The following is a 20,647-nucleotide window of genomic DNA, read 5'->3' on the forward strand; positions in this document are numbered from 1 at the left end:
CTCAAAATGCTGAGAGTTAGTATGTAAGGTATTGTCTGATTTGTTCATTGTTCACCAGCGTCCCTCAAATCACCTCAAATATAGATCAAGTTTTAAAAAAACTTTTTCTGAGATGCAGGTCAGCTTCTTTTATCTCTGTTAGGGAAAGTTTCCTTTATAAATTCATGTTATGTAATTCTTTATTTTGTTGTTGCTATAGAATATCGAGTATCGCATTAGCCAAAAAACTCAGCAATTACCATATCTGCGGAACCCTGACATTTTAATGGGTGAAAATGACTTGACTGCACTGAGTTACCTGCATGAGCCTGCAGTGCTTCACAACTTGAAAGTGAGGTTTTTAGAGTCCAACAGTATCTATACATATTGTGGTAAGTTTAATTTAGCAGCATCTATTATAACTTTTTAAAATTTATACTTATTTGTATAGAAAGCAAATTCTCCATCTATTTCATTGCATTGATATTCAAGACCTGTGCTGTTTGTTACTTTCCGCATTTAGACAGTTTTCTGCCTCCTGTTCAATCTGGAACTTGTCAATTTCTCTTGATGCTTTAGCTGAGTTCATATTTACTGTTGATATTCTACGCCATAAGGTCATTCATAGCACACAATAGTTACTTGTTTTTCCCCGTTTATTTTTGGGTTTCCTTTATGCTTAAACACTTAATCTTAATTGACTTTTTTTTTTTCCTCCCTTCCTAAGGGTGTAGTGACTTAAGTTGGATACTGTTTCATGGCTGTGAAACTTTCCTGTTTTTTAATTTAGGTTTAGTGTACTTCTGTTCTTTTTCATCCTGCTACCTTGGAGACAGCCAGTTAAATTTGATAATTAACAAAAGTCTATAGAAATGGCAGAACTAGCTGAAGGATGTTTGTACGTTTGCTCATTTGTTTTGGGAGTTTTTTTAATGTTGGAAAACTGATCAAACATACTATGTTCTCGAGGCATTTCCATATCAAAAATCGTCTAAACCTTTTATCAAGTTGACTGCTAAACATTACCACTTTGTAGCATTTGTAGGAGCAATTTATATAGAGTTGTAATCAAGTGGATCATTAGAACTATTTGTTTCAGCAGCTTGCATCATGGCTGTACAATGGTTAATTCTCTATATTTCTTGGAAGAGAAACCATATATAAATGCTTGGCCCAATGGTAGCTCCTCCAATTCAAGATATGCAAGTCCCACTCCAAGACCTGGCATGTAAGCTGGGCTGGCACATCAGTTGTATGTCTTATCCAAAATACAGTACCTCCAGAAAGGCTCTGAAGACTGGCCACCCTCTGCGATCGCACACGCCAATCCCTTGGCAGAATTGTTGAACATTGGCCTTAGTTGGCCCTTGTGGTTCGCCAGGTGAATGACTATCATTTCAAAATAAATTATTGACCTTGAAGTGCTTTGGGATGTAAGTCACTATGTAAATAGAATTATGTAATTTCATCTGAGCCATAAAGCCCCACTCTTCCTTGCCCCTCAATAATTTTGGATCCTCAAAAAAAAACTAGGTAATGGAAACAATAACAACTTGCATTTATATAGTGCTTTTTAAGGTAGAAAACCTCAAGGTCCTTTTGTAGAAGGAGGGCAGAAAAATACATGGGAGTAAAGAACATTTGCAAAAGCTTGGCTTTGAGAAGGATTTTAAAAGATGGAACCAAGAGAACATTTGGTCAAAGTAGTTGTAGGTTTTATCACTAATTTCGAAGAGAGGGTGGTGGCACAAAGCCGGTGCAGCACATTACGCCAGAATTCGATGACTGCAGGACTTTGGATGGGATAGAGGTCTTGAGGTGGGCAAAACTGTGGAGGGATTTGAAGGTGGGAATTTTAATGCATTGGGGAACAGGGTGATAGATGAATGGGACTTAATGTGGTACAGAATAGACATGCAGTTAAGTGTTGTGGAATTTATTTGCAAAATGTATTTGGCACAAACCTTTGACTGAAAGTTGCACTCAGAAGTAGAGATTGTTATTTTAAGATCAGATAAGGTTAAGCGGAGAATTATGAGGGGTTTTGTTGGGGTAAACGAGGAGAAACTGCTTCCTCTGGTAGTAGGGCTGAAAGTCAGGAGATGGATTTAAAGTAATTGACAAAAAAAAAAAGGTAGATGAGAATTTTTTACGCAGTGAATTATGACCTGGAATACACTGCCTGAAAGAGTGATGGAAGCTGATTCAGTAGTACTGTTAAAAATTGAATACATATTTGAAAATGAAAAACTTGCAGTGCAATGGGGAAAGAGCAGGGAAGCAGGAGTAATTGGTAAGCTCTTTCAGAAGAGCCGGCAAGGACGTGATGGGCTGAACAGCCTCCTTCTATGCTGTAAAATTCTATGTTAAAACCAGTCAGCCTTTTAGTGTACTGATATGTTCACACCTGGGGCTGTAAGGTCATGTTTGAGATGTATTTTGTTTCCCCTTCTGACAGTGCATTAATATGTCAATGGAAGTTTGATTTTATAAAAAAAATTTGCACGGTAGTGCTGCCTTCTCAGCTGGAGGATCTTTGAGATATGCAAATTAAGCTGCCAATCAGACGTTGACATCTTTGAACTTCAAATTAGGCTGATTTAAATATAAGGGAATGGCTTTTTCTGTAGATAGATCTGTTCTAAACCTTTTGATCCACCTTTTGTGAGACATTATCAGCTCTCAAATTGTTCATGCTGTTGGACAGTGACATTGGCATATCAAACTACTTTGTTCCACAAGGAAGCTATAAATTCATTTTAATGCCATCGACATTAAAAAACCCATAAATCTATAACTTCTGCAGTTTGTAGAAACAATTGGAATAATCAGTACTCTTGCTTTGCCAAGAAAAAATCCTATAAGTACTCATTGAATGCATTTTTTTTTGTATTATGTGTAATATAAACACTTGTTTACAAGTGGAAGGGAAACAGAGACCTGGGCTGAATTTTACCAGCCCCTTGACGCCATGGGTCGCAGCCTGGGGGGGGTGGAATTCATAAAATTCTGCAGGGAAAGGCCTACCTCAACCCCTGAACGTCAAGAAGGGCCTGCCTCTCATTACTAGCTGCCGGGGGACCTCGGTGTGGCCCCCCCCCCCCATGCTGCCAAGAGGTAGGGCCTTCATCTGAATATTTAAATTAACAAAAATTAGATGTAAATGAACTTGCCTGCTGGCTGAGTTCTGAGGAGAGAACCTGGTGGTGGGGGTGGGTGGGGAGGAATATAACTTTCAGGGCAGCAGAGGTGGGGGAGCAGGGTAAGCAATTTTTATTGGCTGTGGGGATGGTGGGAAGGGGTTGAGGGTCAAAGGGAACAAATTTCGGAGGAAAGTTCAGGATATCAATAACAGTTTATTATGGGGGGAGAGGGCAATTTATATATAAACTACCCATTGGGGGGTGGGACACGGGATTTAGAGTTGAGATAAACTTTTTATTTCCTGGACGCCGGGACCTTTTAAATATTAAAATGTAACTGAACGGCTTGAAGCTCTTTAAAAATGGTGCTTCGGCTGTGGCGCCGGTCGCCGTTGTCAGGGATGTGGTGGCTGCCCCTCTACAGCATTGGGGGCGGCCGCTCTGCCCCTCTATTTAAATGAGCCCCCACTTGTAATATCGCGGTGACTCGTCGGTGGCACTTCCGTGTTGGAAGGCTGCTGAGTTCAAAGCGTGCCGCCATGGAGTGCAGCACGCTAATCCAGCCACTGAAATTTGAACGAAAAGCGTTAATTCAGACATGCAGCATCAATATTGTATTCACCAGTAATTTGTAAAACAATAGCGAACAATATGGAGCATTGTCCGACTGTGGGTACATTACATGCACAGATCAAAGCACTTGGGAGAGGATAGCATTAAAGATGTTTCAAAGTTCCAAGCCTTTATTTTCAGTGGAAAAGTTGAGGTTCAGTATGAGTTAAAATTTTAAAAAGAGGTGACTTCAGAAATGCATTTGCAAAATCACTTGAAAATGGAATTTCCATTCGAACCAGAGGACATTAAATTAAATTTTGAGAAACTAATACGTTTAGCCATTGACAAGCAGAATGGGCATTTGCAGAGTTATTGATTTACTTCCAACATACAAAAGAATTGGATCAAGACTCAATTCAATAAAGATAAAAGGATCGAATTGGGTAGTAATGATATTTGTATTACAAATCAAGCTGGCCTTTGGAATGGGGGCAAGAAATTACTCTGCTTTCTAAATAAATTGATTGTCTGAGTTAATGGGGTTATTGTAATGATCGTTTCCTATGTTACAACACTGACTGCATTTTATAAAGTACTTAATTGACTGTAAGGCACTTTGGGATGTCCTGAGGTTGTGAAAGGCGCTATATAACTGCAAGCTCTTTCTACAACTCCAATGCCTCTCCATCAAAATGCATAAAGTGCCGCTGTTTTATTTGCCTGGCAGATAGGAACTAAACTCTGCACAGTCAAGTTGTCATTGTACTCTTAATGATGCGATAAGAGCTAAACTTAATTACTGCTGATAAACTTCTCTGGCATTGAAGTTTTAATTGTTGGAGATTTAAAAATTAACTATTTTGCTCTTCCTTTCTGTTTCTTTCCTCAATCCAATTCTTCTTTCCCTGTCTATCCTTCTCTATCTCATTTGACATTGAATTCACGCACTCTAATTGATACTTTATTTTCAATCCTTGTGCTGTTTATTTTACAATCATTCAATCTGGTTAAGGAGTTACACAACTGTTCCCATTCATTCAGGTCCCAGATGCTCAGTTTCCTTCTCCGCAATGTTATCATCTCAAACTTTCAGCAACTTGCAAAGCATGTAAAAACCTAAATGTGCAAGGGCAAGTTAAACTAATGGCAGACACCATTAGATTGGCAATAATTACTTTGCCATCGGTCTGTTCAAATTTCTGAAACTTCTGGCCAGGTAAAAGAGGAGAATCCTGGTTTGAATTTAGCACTTGTGTATTGGATGTGGGATCTCTCTCAAATAGTTGGTTCAGATTTATGTACTGGTTTTTCCTTCAATTCTGTTGGTTCTTCAGTGAAGTTCTTTGCCTTGCTACAGCAATATGGGATGTATAAAGTCAATCGACTTGGGAATAGGGATTCCTGCTTTGAAATGTTATGCAGGGATATTGAATTCTTCCTTCTTTTTACCCTGGGACAGAAGGAAGGTTATGTTTATGGATTCTAAGCAAGGGGAGGGCTTAAATAGCTTGTAGATATTTAAATGTTTAAGCTGTGACAGCGTGCTTGCTTGGGACACCACATATGCTCCTGTCAATCTTGTAAACTGGTACTAGTGTGGGGATAGACACTACCCTACAATTACTTTTATAATTTTAAATAACCTCTTGAATTTTTAAATTGCTTAACATTCTTTAAATGTTCCTTGTAGGTATTGTTCTAGTAGCCATCAATCCATATGAACAGCTCCCTCTTTATGGAGATGATGTAATTTATGCTTACAGTGGACAGAATATGGGCGACATGGATCCCCATATCTTTGCCGTTGCTGAGGAAGCATACAAGCAGATGGCTAGGTAAGTATATTAGATTCTAATATGCTGACTTGAAAGGTAGCCAAATATAGTTCTCGTATCAAAATGAAGATGTCCAATTAAATAGTGTAAAGCAATAGTTTTAGATGTAGACTTTTCATCTGAACTGGAAGACCAGCAATTTCTAAAGCTGAACAAAACAAAAGGCAGGAAGGGGGAACAAGTAGAAATGAAGAATTAGGTTTGCTGGCTGCTGTAATTAACTGGTTGAATGGCCAACAGCCAGATTACTTGCAAAGATACAAAGAGATGTAAACTTGTATGCAAAGACCATCACTGAAACAATGAACTATCACTCAGACTTGCATTTATGCTGCACCTTTCTAAACATAGAAACGCACCCCAGATGCCTCAGGTGTAAGACTGCTGAGGCTAGCTAGAGGTAACCAAAATCTTGATTTGAGGTTTGTCTTAATGAGAGTCTGAAAGAAACAGAAGTTGAGTTTATGGAGGGAATGCAAGTCAGAGCTAGACAGCTGAAGGTACAGCTACCAAAGGTGGGACGAAGGGGAGAGAGGATGCAGAATAAATCTGATCTAGGGGAATGGAAAATTCTGCGAGGAAGGCTTAGGGTGGGGAGGGGGAAGAATCTCGGTTGGAGGGTTCTGACCAAGCAACTTATTAATTCGTGATTGGAGTTGTTGTCCTAATTTATCCTTTCTCTTCACACCCCTGCCACTTCCCCAGATGCTTGGTTCTGTCCTACATCTGTACTTAACGCTATTAACATAGAAAACATATTGAGGTGTTTGATAGATGGATTTTGTGAATGAACATTGATCCAGAAAGAGAGTATAAATGAGTTGGAAACTTGGAAGATTTTTTTTTTTGAGTGGAGAGTTAGAGGGAGTTCTGGAAAGTAGGATGGTGATTGGAAGGCTTTACTGTCAATAAGGGGAGGTAGCTGGAGTGGGGAAGGCATGAAAAGATGGCCAGAGTTGGAGGAATTGAACTTTTGTGAGTGGTTCAAAGTGATGAGCTTGCAGAAGTCTTGGGTCAGGGAGGGATAAATAGGCAAAGATTAATTTAAAATTAGGAGGGTTTTGTGGGGTGGGTGGTGATGAGCAACTATAATCTGATTTTGTTAACTAGACAGATGGATTCCACTGTATTTGGAATTGGTGACCTTCGACCATGTGTCAATTTGTGTTGCAGTTAATAATCTGCAATCTCCTTCCCTGCAATAAGGACTTTTACAAGAAACATTAGCTGCTTTTCATATTTGGTTTAGTGACAGCTACAGTTGCCAGCTCCTGACATTGATCTTGTACAGCTGGCAGTTACCTCAAAGTTGCTGGATTTGCTGAAGTTATCCACTGGAGTTTTTCTTTTCTTTTTGCATTTTGCTCAAAATGCAGTAAATTGGTTTATAAACAAGAATTCTTTTGCTGCACTTAATGTTATAAGTTCATATCATTTTCTTGCCTTACAAGTAATATTCTTTAAAATTGTTTTACTGTGAATAGTAACATAATTTGTCAACATTCTTGATGGAAGACAAATTTGTTTGAAGACATGTATCCCATATTTTCCTAGTTATCTTCAAGTTTTTAAGTGTTTTGTAATAAATGGACAAGTAACTTTTCCTTAATTGACTGCAGGATAAAAGTTTCATTTTGTTGCATGCTATAGTGCTCAAGATAAAGGCTAATGTTGGACTCCATACAAGCCTAACTCGTGCTTAGCCAAGCTTATACTGCCTTGTTTGATGTCATGAGATGAAAAGAAGTGTTGTGTCCTCTGGCAGCAATATAATTTTCTGGTTATGTTGTTCAATATCACTATGGCACTGAGCATTGGTTTTGGAATTAATGCTATGAAAATGAGTATGGGCATTTTTGTGATATATCATTAGTCTTACTATATGGATGGCATTGGAAAATATAGATTAAAATATGAAGGTTAATTTGTATAATCCTTCAGCTAGCAAAGAAAATTATTCAATTTTATTGTAGTTCTAATGGATTCTTGTTACTTTTAAAATAAATCTTGCAGCTAGAATTCTAGCTGTATGGTACCTTTTTTTTTGTTTTATGGATACAAGATTTCAGGATTCTAGATCACTCACCAGGGCACATCATCTTCCACAGGAGGCCAAGAATATCCAAGTTGTGTATCTTGTACTAATAAACTTGAAAAGCTACTGTCAAGACCACTTTTTCTGTTTTTTGTACTGGATACATGTAAGACCGATGCATACAAGTAATTTGTGTTAAGTATTTCTGCTAATCATGCACAACAAAAAGCTGTACTAATCTAATTGCTGATGAGAAATGTCTGCTTTTAACTTTGCAACTAATTACATTTTTCATCTTGGTGATGAATTACCTTCATTGCCTGTATATAAAGGCCTGCTCAGGTCATGAAAAAAAACCCGACCCAGCCCGAGTCCCTCCATTTTTTCCCGAGCCCGACCCAACCACCGGAATATTCCCTATACCTACCTTACGATTCCCAATCTGCAGGAAGTTGCAGCATGAGCGTGATGTCATAGATGTGCTCACTCATTCACTGTGCAGACTGAGTTTCCTTCTTTGACGTTCTGGACTCCCTGCTCAGGTAGGTTTTTTACTTCATCGCTTCTTGTTGTGTGTGCCCGACCCGAGCCCAAAAGCCGAACCTGGAAGAGTGATCTGACCCGAACCCGGCACATGTGGTCGGGTTCGGGTCAGGTAGCAGGCCTTTACCTGTGCAAATGCTGCTCAACTAAATTTTATTTGCCTGGATGACACCCATCTGATCAGTTTGGTCTAATTTGCTTCATTGTATATTTTTCATGTTCAGTTCAATACTGCTTGATATTGGTCAACTTCAAAAGATTAATTAAGTGCTGTACCTATGGTGTGAGAAGTTGGACTCAAATGTTTTTATTTTTCTACATAAAATGTGCCTTTTTTTATATAACTGTACTGCATAGATCTGAAATAAATGACCTTAAACCAATGTAATGTGTTTGACTTGTATCCATGCTTTTGAATCTGTTATCCCACAGTATCAACAATGTTTGATTCGTGGTGCTTAATTAGCAGCAAAGCAAATGGAAAACTAACCTTTGACCCCATCTGTCTGAATTGAAGTGTTTCTTGTTGCCTCTCCATTGAGAGTTTTGCAAAACTCGCCATCCAGGATTCTTATCGTGAAGTTATCAGATTCATTCTGAAAGTAGTTGGAGTTGGTCATCAAGAAGCCTACAGAGGGTAGGGAGGATATGGAAAAAGGTGTTCAGTCAGTTATAATCTACTAAATGAGATGGGAAGGAGGCTAGCCTCTAAGAAGACAGTCTGTTTAAGTTAGACAGATGGTCTGATTTGAAAGGGGAAAAAAAAGACCGTTCAAGGAAGTGACGTTTTCTTGTCTAAGAGTAAGTGTGGCATAAAACTTTGAGAAGGAATACAAGGTCAAGTTAAATTTTGTGGGAATTGCTTCCTAATTTCTCAATAATGAATTCTTGTTGCACAACTCTTTGTCTCTGCAATCCAATTATCCTCCTGGCTATTAAGTAACTTTTTCCCTTTGCTGGAGAATATCATGCAACATGGTCATATGGAGATTAAATTTTCTCTTCCTAGTTGGACAGTTCTTTGGGGCATACTGTGTTGGCATCTTGATATCAAAGGGACTGTTATTAATTGCAGTGATAATGGGATGATTTCTATTTTAAAAGTATTATGTAAATACAAATCATTGGCAAACCAAGAACTTCTACATTTCATAAGCTGGGCTACCTTGAATGCCTTTTTGTTGCCATGTGGTGGGGTTGCTAACTAGTATGTTGTTCAAATAATATATCTGCACTGCCATCAGACTTATTTGAATGCTTAATCATTGAGGCTAGTGTTTGATCTTCCTGGTCATTCAACTAATGCTATTCACTGTTATGTGGTTTTACCCTGTGTATGTATAGCCCTGTCTGTTGGATTGAGCCAGTGGTCTTAGTTCTAATGTTTAGTTAACAGATTCTAGGGTGGTACTATAAATGAATTATCTCATTTGTTTAACAGGGATGAAAAGAACCAATCCATTATTATAAGTGGAGAATCTGGGGCCGGGAAGACTCTGTCTGCTAAGTACATGATGCGCTATTTTGCAACTGTTGGAGGATCGGCCAGCGAAACCAATGTGGAAGAAAAGGTTCTGGCATCCAACCCTATCATGGAGGTATGTATTGTATATTGCCATATGTGGACCTGATAACGTCTTGTGTTTTTTTAATGCTTCCAATATAAATTGCTTCAAATTTAATTTCAGTATTTTCATAAGCTTTTTGGAGGCGAGGTAAATTGAGTATTTCATTAAAACAATGTTAGGCCAAGATAAGTGCATATGTTTCTTGTAGGGTAAATAAGCCTACATCTGTTTCTCTTTTTTTTGCCCTAGAGATGGGATACTCTATGCTCTACAAGCACATTCTATAATTGAAGAAATTACAGCTTTTTGGTAAAATCTATTTGCTTGTATAATGCTTTAACATGAGGATGGAATAATAGGTTTTGTCACGGCACAGAGTTGTCCAATCGGAGTTAAAATCATTTAATTGCTCCATAGCTAGTGGCCTTCAAGGATTTTGTTGGGTGAAATATTAATTAATTTGAATTCTGGTGCATGATGCACAGTGTCATGTCCTACTTTAGTTTATGAAATTTGTTTTCAATCTTGCTGTGCAACTGCAATAATTGTTTATGTATTAACTTGAGAAAATGAGTTTCTTTGATTAAAAGCTAGCATACCAGCATCTAATTTAGTTCTGATGCAAGGTCGTTGACCTGAAATGTTAACTCTCTCTCTCCACAGAGGCTGTCTGACCTGAGTATATCCAGTATTTTCTGTTTTTATTTCTTTTAATTTTAGTGTTTTAGGTAAAATCTGATAAATTAGGCTGCAGTTGCAATCTCCTTATTGGTGGGAAAGAGAATGAAATTAAATTACAATTATTGAAGACTTCATTCTTTTGCCAGGAAAGTTTTTCAGTGCACTCTTGGATTCCGACTGTTACAGAATTGCTTAATGAGCCTATTGTGTTGACTGATTTAGTTTATGTAGAGAGCAAAGAATATAACTAGTTAGAGTAACATTTTGTTCAATCTAAATCTGATGGCTCCCAACTATAGCATCAACATTGTAATGAATAGTTGGTGAGCCCGAGTCCTCTGGAAGCACCATCAGCAACAAGCACGCACTCTCTGCCAGCAGCAGCACAAGCCATTGTTTTTGTTCATTGACAGGGGAAACCTCCTGAAGAAACCAGCCATTGGGAACGGGCTTCAGCTACAGTTACGGTTTTTGACTCAACTATGCATGCTTAGTTTTTCTTATGCTGTGGAATCTACCCCACAATGTAGGAGTTGCATTTCATATTAACTGGCTAGAACTTCATTAGCAGAAAGGTCTGAAACGTGTGTTCTTGATGGCTATGAAGGACTGAGCAGGATGAAAATATATATATATGAAAGTTTATAGATGCACTTATGAAAGGACTTTGTAGCCTTTCCATATTTTTTGGCAAGGCGCAGGAGTGTTTTGTTCTTGTGTATTTTAAAATCTAAATAAACTTGCATCATCTTGTCATTGACCATGCCATTTTGTACTAGTTTTGACATTTTAATTAACAGTTGTTTAACTTTTTACTACTGCAATGCTAGTGCAGGTGTGGCAGTGTTTTTGAGGCTGAATTAAATTTTTATTCATTCATGGGATTTAGGCATCGCTGGCTAAGCCAGCATTTATTACCCATCCCTAATTGCCCTTGAGAAGGTGGTGGTGAGCTGCCTTCTTGAACCGCTGCAGTCGGCATACATTTTACAAATGTTCCTTGGAACCTTGGATAACGAGAGATATTGTGAGCCTAGTCAAAAAGAAAAAGGAAGCATTCGTAAGGGCCACAAGACTGGGAACAGACAAAGCCCTTGAATATAAAGAAAGTAGGAAGGAACTTAAGCAAGGAGTCAGGAGGGCTAAAAGGAGTCATGAACAGTCATTGGCAAACAGGATTAAGGAGAATCCCAAGGCTTTTTATACGTATATAAAGAGCAAGAGGGTAACCAGGGAAAGGGTCGGCCCACTCAAGGAGGGAATCTGTGTGGAGCCAGAGGAAATGGGCGAGGTACTAAATGAGTACTTTGCATCAGTATTCACCAAAGAGTAGAACTTGGTGGATGATGAGTCTAGGGAAGGGAGTGTAGATAGTCTGGGTGATGTCATTATCAAAAAGGAGAAGGTGTTGGGCCTCTTGCAAAGCATTAAGGTAGATAAGTCCCCAGGGCCTGATGGGATCTACCCCAGAATACTCAGTGAGGCAAGGGAAGAAATTGCTGGAGCCTTGACAGAAATCTTTGTATCCTCATTGGCTACAGGTGCGGTCCCAGAGGACTGGAGAATAGCCAATGTTGTTCCTTTTTGTTTAAGAAGGATAGCAAGGATAATCCAGGAAATTATAGGCCAGTGAGCCTTACGTCAGTGGTAGGGAAATTATTAGAGAGGATTCTTCGGGGCAGGATTTACTCCCATTTGGAAACAAAGGAACTTATTAACGAGAGTCAGCATGGTTTTGTGAAGGGGAGGTCGTGTCTCACTAACTTGATCGAGTTTTTTGAGGAAGTAACGAAGATGTTTAATGAAGGAAGGGCAGTGGATGTTGTCTATATGGGCTTCAGTAAAGGCTTTGACAAGGTCCCTCATGGCAGACTGGTACAAAAGGCAAAGTCACACGGGATCAGAGGTGAGCTGGCAAGATGGATACAGAACTGGCTCCGTCATAGAAGACAGAGGGTATCAGTGGATGGGTGCTTTTCTGAATGGAGGGATGTTACCAGTGGTGTTCCGTAAGGATCAGTGCTGGGACCTTTTGCTGTTTGTAGTATATATAAATGATTTGGAGGAAAATGTAGCTGGTCTGATTAGTAAGTTTGCGGACGACACAAAGGTTGGTGGAGTTGCGGATAGTGATGAGGATTGTCAGGATACAGCAGGATATAGATCGGTTGGAGACTTGGGCAGAGAAATGGCAGATGGAGTTTAATCCGGACAAATGTGAGGTAATGCATTTTGGAAGATCTAATACAGGTGGGAAGTATACAGTAAATGGCAGAACCCTTGGGTGTATTGCCAGGCAGAGAGATCTGGGCGTACAGGTCCACAGGTCACAAAGTGGCAACACGTGGATAATGTAGTCAAAAAGGCATACGGCATGCTTGCCTTCATCGGTCGGGACATAGAGTATAAAAATTGGCAAGTCATGCTGTAGCTGTACAGAACTTTAGTTAGGCCACACTTAGGGTATTGTGTGCAATTCTGGTGGCCACACTACCAGAAGGACATGGAGGCTTTGGAGAGGGTACAGAAGAGGTTTACCAGGATGTTGCCTGGTCTGGAGGGCATTAGCTATGAGGAGAGGTTGGAAAAACTCGGATTGTTTTCAGTGGAACGACGGAGGTGGAGGGGCAACGTGATAGAGGTTTACAAAGTTGAGTGGCATGGACAGAGTGGATAGTCAGAAGCTTGTTCCCAGGGTGGAAGAGTCAGTTACTCGGGGACATAGATTTAAGGTGCAAGGGGCAAAGTTGAGAGGGGATGTGCGAGGCAAGTTCTTTACACACAGTGGTGAGTGCCTGGAACTTGCTGCCGGAGGAGGTGGTGGAAGCAGGTACCATAGCGACGTTTAAGAGGCATCTTGGCAAATACATGAATAGGATGGGAATAGAGGGATACGGTCCCCGGAAGTGCAGAAGGTTTTAGTTTAGACAGGCATCATGATCGGCGCAGGCTTGGAGGGCCGAATGGCCTGTTCCTGTGCTGTACTGTTCTTCTTTAATGGTTTAATTAGTAGATTAGCTAAAATCTAACGTAACCACCTAAACTTTGCTGGTTCTGATGAAAGCTCATCGACCTGAAAAGTTAACTCTGCCTCGCCCTTGCCCTCGCTGCAGTCTGCCTTGCTGAGTATTTTGTTTTTGTAATAGTTTGAGATTCTTTGTACAATGGATGGAAAATGGTTGTGCTTTAGCACCTGTTACTGACAGCAGCATCACTGGCAATGTAAGGAATGTTCTTTTGAGGGTATGAAGAATTCCGAGGGGGTTAAGTATGTGAAGCAATATTAATTGTGCTGCTCTTGTTCTGACTGTCATTAAATGATGCAATGTATTGATTGGTCAATTTTTAATGGTGGCACTACAATGTTTAATTTTCCAAACAGGCAATTGGAAATGCAAAAACTACAAGAAATGACAACAGCAGTCGATTTGGAAAATACATAGAGATTAGTTTCAATCGCGGGTATCACATAATGGGAGCCAATATGAGAACGTACCTTATGGAGAAATCGAGAGTTGTGTTCCAGGCAAGGAATGCTTTCTGCCACCCATCTTGTTTGAGAAGTCTGTAAATTGCCTACTGGCTTTGTCCAGGTTTAAAAAAAAACACTCCATGTACAAACTGTTTTTTGTATAATCCATCAGAATTATGCTTTATTTATACCATTCTGGATAACTGAGCACATTTGATTCTTACAAATGGCAAAATAGAGATTTAGTTCGTGTAACTTTTTAAATGCAGTTGGTAGTATGCTAGTTGCAGTCAATAAATGCATATTTTATAGGGCTTGATTTGATAAAATTATAACATGATGTAGATACTTTCAGTGTATCTTTGACTCTCCTGGACAGCCCTCTGCATAGCCTAAATCATCTTTGTATGCCTCTTGCTGTGAGTCTCCCATTAAATAACTTTATTAATATGGACACCAAGCCTGTTTCATCATAAAACTGTTTACTTTATTGTGATTATGGAATAAAACTTTAGGAAGTGATTCATTTATAATGAGTAATGACAGGGAAAACATTGGTCACAATACCTCCCTTTCCTATTCCTTTTTTCCACTTGGGGTACAGAACACTATTTGTGACTTCTCAGGTACTGAAGCAGTCAGTGTCCACATGCAACAAGACCTGGCCAACATTCAGGCTTGGGCAGAAATGTTACTTGCCATTTAAGTGCCAGGCAATGACCATCTCCAATGAGAGAGAATCTAACCATTTCCCCTTTGACGTTCGATGGCATTACTATTGCTGAATTCCCCCAGCATCAACATCCTGGGGGGCGGGGGTCACCATTGATCGAAAACTGAATTGGATCACCTATATAAATACTGTGGCTACAAAAGCAGGTCAGAGGCTACGAATTCTGTGGCGAGTAGTTCACCTCCTGACTCCTTAAAGTCTTTTAGTTTTTAGTGTTAGAGATACAGCACTGAAACAGGCCCTTCGGCCCACCGAATCTGTGCCGACCATCAACCACCCATTTATACTAATCCTACACTAATTCCATATTCCTACCACATCCCCACCTGTCCCTATATTTACCTACCACCTACCTATACTTAGGGGCAATTTACAATGGCCAATTAACCTATCAACCTGCAAGTCTTTGGCATGTGGGAGGAAACCGGAGCACCCGGAGGAAACCCACACAGACACGGAGAACTTGCAAACTCCACACAGGCAGTACCCAGAATTGAACCCGGGTTGCTGGAGCTGTGAGGCTGCGGTGCTAACCACTGTGCCGCCCCAATGAGGTGGTGTACACCATCTACAAGGCACGAGTCAGCGGTGTGATAGAATACTCTCCAATTGTCTGGATGAGTACAGTTCCAATAGCACTCAAGCTTTACACTATCCAAGATCAAGCAGCCTGCTTTCTTGATACCCCAATCAGCACCTTAAACGTTTGCTCCCCCCACTGCCTGTGCAGAGTGGCAGCAGTGGGTACCATCTGCAAGATGCACTGCAGCTACTTGCCAAGCTTCCTTCGACAGCACCTTCCAAACCCGCAATCTCTACCACCTAGAAGGACAAGGGCAGCAGACTCATGGTAACACCACTTGCATGTTCCCCTCCAAGTCGCACACTTTCCTGACTTGGAACTATAATCACTGTTCCTTCACTGTCGCTGGGTCAAAAACTTGGAACTCCCTCCCTCACAGCACTGTGGATGTACCTACACCAGATGGACTGCAGCGGTTCAAGAAGGCGACTCCCCACCGCCACCTCAAGGGCAATTAGGAATGGGCAATAAATCCCACGTCCTATGAAAGAATTTTTAAAAATATATATTTTTTCTGATAGACATTACCTGGAAACTGCATCCTTCTTTGAAACATCTAACACGTATATTGATCAGTTTATGCCGGAACTTCATGTGTTACCTCCCAATAGCAGCCCAAGCCCCTTATTTTGTTACTCCACATGCTTGCCCCTGCCATGCTGCTCACTGTAGCCTGGGCACTTGTGTCCTTCTGCAAATTTCTGTTGTTGAGTCTAATTGAGTCATTGTTTTCCTGAGTTCCCAATAGTTCAGAACTTCCTCCTTTAGTCCCATATTTTGTCTCCTCATGCCATCCCACATGGCCATGCGGTCTGTTTTGGGCTCACCCTTGCATGCTCTTTTGATCCCATGTGTCACGTCTTTTGAGTGTTTGTTTTGCCGAAGAATTGACTTGCATCTATGATTAAATTGCAATGTTGCTTCATTTCTCAGGCTGATGAGGAGAGGAATTATCATATATTCTATCAACTCTGTGCCTCAGCTAATTTGGCTGAATTTTCTGAATTGGATCTTGGTAAGTTTTGGCAATGAGGCACATGAAACTTTAATGTACCAATTTACATACTAAGTGGTTATAGAGTACGCTGGATTGTAGGCCTGCAGTTTAACTATTCTCCTTTTGAGTTCAATATATGCAATGTCTATATATAACATTACTACAAGAAGTGAGAACTGTTCTGATATTAGATTATTAAGGAATTGCTGTTTTGTCGACTGCTGTTATACAGCTTCACTACAGAGTCAATAGAAGCAGTGTTTCTGTGAGTTGCAGGTAGGTCTGCTCCGCACCAACAGATGAATATTTATTGTTGGCATTTGTCTGGACAGCCCGCTAAAGATTAGCGATTGATATTACCTTGCCACAACTGATTTTCAGTTTTTCCTGAATTATTTCAGACCATTTGCTGTAATTTCTTCCCCCTTTTTCAAGTCCTTTCAACCAATACTTAGACAATTTGTCACTTCTATCCTAATTTCTTCCATACATTTAGTGCTTACGCAATGCAGTTTGGAGCACAGGGTTGTGATTGAAGTGACTTGTTGCTATCAAGTTGTCAGTATTTTCCTCAATGAATTATCAAGTTCAATCTCGTGCTTGATTCCCATACCTTTTGAATACCCTCTTCCAAATTGTCTCATGTACAAGAAGTGCGATGGAAAAAAAAAAAGACTCTACCTGAACAGTTATAAAAACTGATCTTACCATTTTAAGAAAATGGTCAATGTGGCTGCTTGTGTATTCAAATATTGCCGCACTGTTTGCTGGTACGAACAGTGAATACCTTCAAAGCTAAGAAGTGTCAGTTGCACCCATCCTGAAACTTTCCTTAATTGAATGCGGTCTTCTGAAACGAGGTGTGAAGTGAAAACATCATAAGTTATTCCTATCCTGAACCCATCGAGACACTTTTTTGAATTGAATGGGTTCTTCTGAAACAAAGTAGTAGTGTGAAGTAGCCACATCCTGGGCCATTGTTGGTCACTACAGGGAAGTAAATACCTGACTCCCAGCAGAGGTGAGATGTAACAAATTTTTACCTTAAGGCAACCCTAAAGAGAGTGAGACCTCCAGAAAGAAGCAACACCAAACAGCTTTTCCAGCTAAGGGGCTGGGAGAAATCCAGCAAGCAGAAGGGAGGTGCCCTGCTGTAGAATTCTAGATCTATACTTATACAGCAGTGAATTAGAAGTGATCCACTGTCTTCAACTGAACCTTCAACCAAGAGAGCAATCTACAAACACCTCGGGCCTGCAACCAACAAGAACTTGACTTCTGATAGAATTCAACAGGTTTACTGTGACTCCCAAAACCTTACCCCAACCCCCACCCCCACCCGCACAACTTGCAACCATTTACCACTTTGTGCGTGTGCATGCCAAGTTCAGATTAAGGTGTGTTGATCAATAATTGATTTTCTGTTTTAAACCTACGAGAAAATCTGTCACTGTCTATTTGACGCGCACAAACACAAAAAAGCTAAACCCCAAGAACAAAAAAAAAACTTGCGGTCACGTGGGAGTTAACAGTGGGAATTGCCCAAAACCCTCACCACGTGGCCATAACAAAATAGCTAGTATCGACTTCAGAAACCATGGTGTTAGGATGTTCTCCCCTATAGAGCAAGAATAAGAGATGCCCTTTGACATGTAGTTTGTATCCTTAATGCGGTGTCGTTTTATGTAATTGTATTTATGCTTGAGTGCTTCACAAGTAACTGTGACCAATTAAGTTTTGCCACCGCAAAGCCAAAGAGATAATACATGTACAGGATACAGCACAATTGCCACTAGGAGATGACATCTGACCATGAAGGAATTTTTATGCCTGCAGTTGCCCAAATTTCACACCCTGCTATGATTTTTTTTTTTCTGCTTGAACTAAAGGCATTGGTCAGAATTTTACGCCACCCCAGCAGGTTGGATGGTGGCGTGGAGGAGGTGTAAAATTGAGCGGCAGGCTCCGGGAGGCCTAACCGCCCCAATTCCGCCTCCAACCATGTTTACGGAGGTCCGGGGGGGTGGGGGGTTGCGTGGTGGTGAGAAGCGGCCCACCCGAGGCCAATCAAGACCTTTAAGTGGCCACTTAACAGCCACTTAAGGGCCCTCTCCTGCCTCCACGGGTATTTTACCCGTGGCAAGTGGGTGTGCCAGGGACGTGAAAGGCCACCCAGCTATAGCTGTCGGCCTTTCTGCACACCGGGGGGGGGGTGGCCCTGGCAATCGGGCACAGGGTGACCGATTTTGAGGGCCACCCTGCCTCCCAACCCAACTCTGGGATCCAAGACTTCCCCCTCTTTTTTTTTTTTTTTTCCCCCCCCCCACCCCCTGCCAAAACAACCACCCTAACCTCACCAGGGCATGACTGATTTCCCCTGGTGAGGCTGCCCAAACTTACCTTCTGTCCCGGTTCCATTGCTTCCTCCTTGGTCGGCTGGGCTGCCGTCTCAGCAGTGGTCACTGCACCTGGTGGTGCTGCTGAGACTAAGTGGGTGGAAGTCCCGCCTCAGGCCAATTAAAGCCTGGGGATCCGTAAAATACGGGAAGGATCCCCGGGCTGGACGGGAGCGGGATCGGCACCGACATTTACATCTGAGTCTGGCTCCCGTCCGCCCAACGTAAAATTCTGGCCATTGGGTGAGAAAGAGGAAAGGTTACAAGTGGCAATTTGTCTAAAGCACTACTGTTAACATGAGTTATACTGCTGAAATGGGAGAGAAGGTAGTGTTTAATTCTCACAGAATGTAGTCCAGTTACTTTGTCTATAAATTTGAATTATTCATTGTCTTCCAGGTAGTGCCGAGAATTACTTCTATGTTAATCAAGGAGGAGATATTTATATTGATGAAAGAGATGATGTTGCAGATCTTGAAAGAACTCGGAATGCCTTCTCTATGTTGGGTATGTATAGCTTGATATCAAATGCAGCAAAATTGTGCATCCAGATTTCCTATGAGCTAATTTTGAGATTTTTGATTCTCATTTTATTCCTAAGAGCATTGATTTTGATTGCTATTTTATATGGAAGTCTATGTGCATATTCATTGTATATATTCATCTTCGGTTACAAAGTTTCAATAAGATAATTGAAAAACATTTCTGCTTTTGCAATATTTTAAAATACATTGAGTTTCTCCAAGTTTTTTAATTACAATTGGTAATGAAATAATTGCCAGAAGTCAGAGGCTCCTTGTAACAGGGTTGCTGCAGAGAAAAGATGCTGCCCAATAGTAAAGGTATATTTTTCTAATTGTAATGTAACCTTGGGAAGGGAATCTAAGGTGTACGCTTACTTGACCCAGCTTCTCCAGTAACACTCATGATGTGGGACAGAACCACTTCAGAGTTGAGTGAGCTGAACTCAAAATCTTTATTACAAGCATGCCACAGTGTATAAAAAAAATTATCAGTTACAGCAGAGATATTTATACATTTATGCAGCAATAATGCAACTGGTTACTCATGCCCATATCTGGTTATCTTACTATTGCTTATACACTTTAACACCTTACAATACCACTTCTTTGAAATTTCACCCTCCCCAATGCTTCATTGTACAAGCATGTTTTATCTCTTACAACAGATCAGTCGATCAAGGCCACATGATGGAAAGGTTCAGCAAGAGAAAGACAACTTCATCTCTGTGAACCTTTAGTAACTCTATTAACCCTTCATTTTCCACATCAACCAATAAGGAGAGTTCATGCTTTCTCTTTTAAACCTTGTACAAATTCACTGCCAGTATCAGTCTCAAGTTTTACCATTATTGCATAACTATTTACAAATGTGTAATATCTAGTGTATGCACAGGAATCAGTTATATGCACAAGTGAAATAAATGTTGTAGTTGTGGCCTGTAACATGTTTTCCCACTGCCAGTAATTGTGTTCATCTCTGCTCCCTAATTTTCATTTGGGTGTGGGGACCGAGGATGAGAAGAAAATTCATAAGACTTCCTATCTTTTTGTTTTCTGTCATGCTGGGTGATTGGAGTATATCAAGGCTTCTCCAAATGATTATGGGACTTGGAATTAATTAGGGTGAAGAACTTTTTCATAAAGGGAGGGGGAGAAAGAGATCATATGTTTGAGCTCTTCAGCACAAAGAGCTGCAGAACATTAAGGTAAAAGTACAAAAATTTGAAACCCTCATGCAATGGAGTCTTCCTTTTCTTTCTATTTTCTTTGCTCTGATCTTCCCATTCTCCTAACAATGGACCGAGTAATAATGGGAAAGACTTTAATGAAGAGTTGTCAGTGCTATCAACTAGGCATTCGTATGACAGATTATTTAAAGATGCTGATGAGTCATTGAAAAATTGTGGTTTAAAGTTCTGTTGTGACTTGAGCTGTGGAAAGTAACTGGTCTGGGTTGAATAGTGTTAGTTTTTGACTCAAAGGTATCTTGCTTATTTTTGGATGTTTGTTGGTTACACCGTAGATCATGGCTTTTAAGTCAACTGTTGAAGCCTTCAAATATTCCAAAACTGAGGGTTGACTTATACGTTGAGTGTAAAATGTG

At 40.4% G+C, this 20,647-nt stretch overlaps 1 protein-coding gene across 1 annotated transcript in view; it reads left to right on the forward strand.

Annotated features, from left to right (window-relative positions):
* LOC137351441 (unconventional myosin-Vb-like) overlaps positions 1-20,647 on the forward strand; it is a 158,298-nt gene that overhangs the window by 16,536 nt on the left and 121,115 nt on the right. The window contains exons 3-8 of the mRNA XM_068015887.1: positions 200-371; positions 5,368-5,512; positions 9,532-9,688; positions 13,722-13,865; positions 16,061-16,142; positions 18,920-19,027. Coding sequence (XP_067871988.1) covers positions 200-371; positions 5,368-5,512; positions 9,532-9,688; positions 13,722-13,865; positions 16,061-16,142; positions 18,920-19,027 — 808 coding nt within the window. The remainder of the gene's footprint in view (positions 1-199; positions 372-5,367; positions 5,513-9,531; positions 9,689-13,721; positions 13,866-16,060; positions 16,143-18,919; positions 19,028-20,647) is intronic.

The sequence above is a fragment of the Heterodontus francisci genome, chromosome 36 (assembly GCF_036365525.1).
Source record: "Heterodontus francisci isolate sHetFra1 chromosome 36, sHetFra1.hap1, whole genome shotgun sequence".
Taxonomy (NCBI): Eukaryota; Metazoa; Chordata; class Chondrichthyes; order Heterodontiformes; family Heterodontidae; genus Heterodontus; species Heterodontus francisci.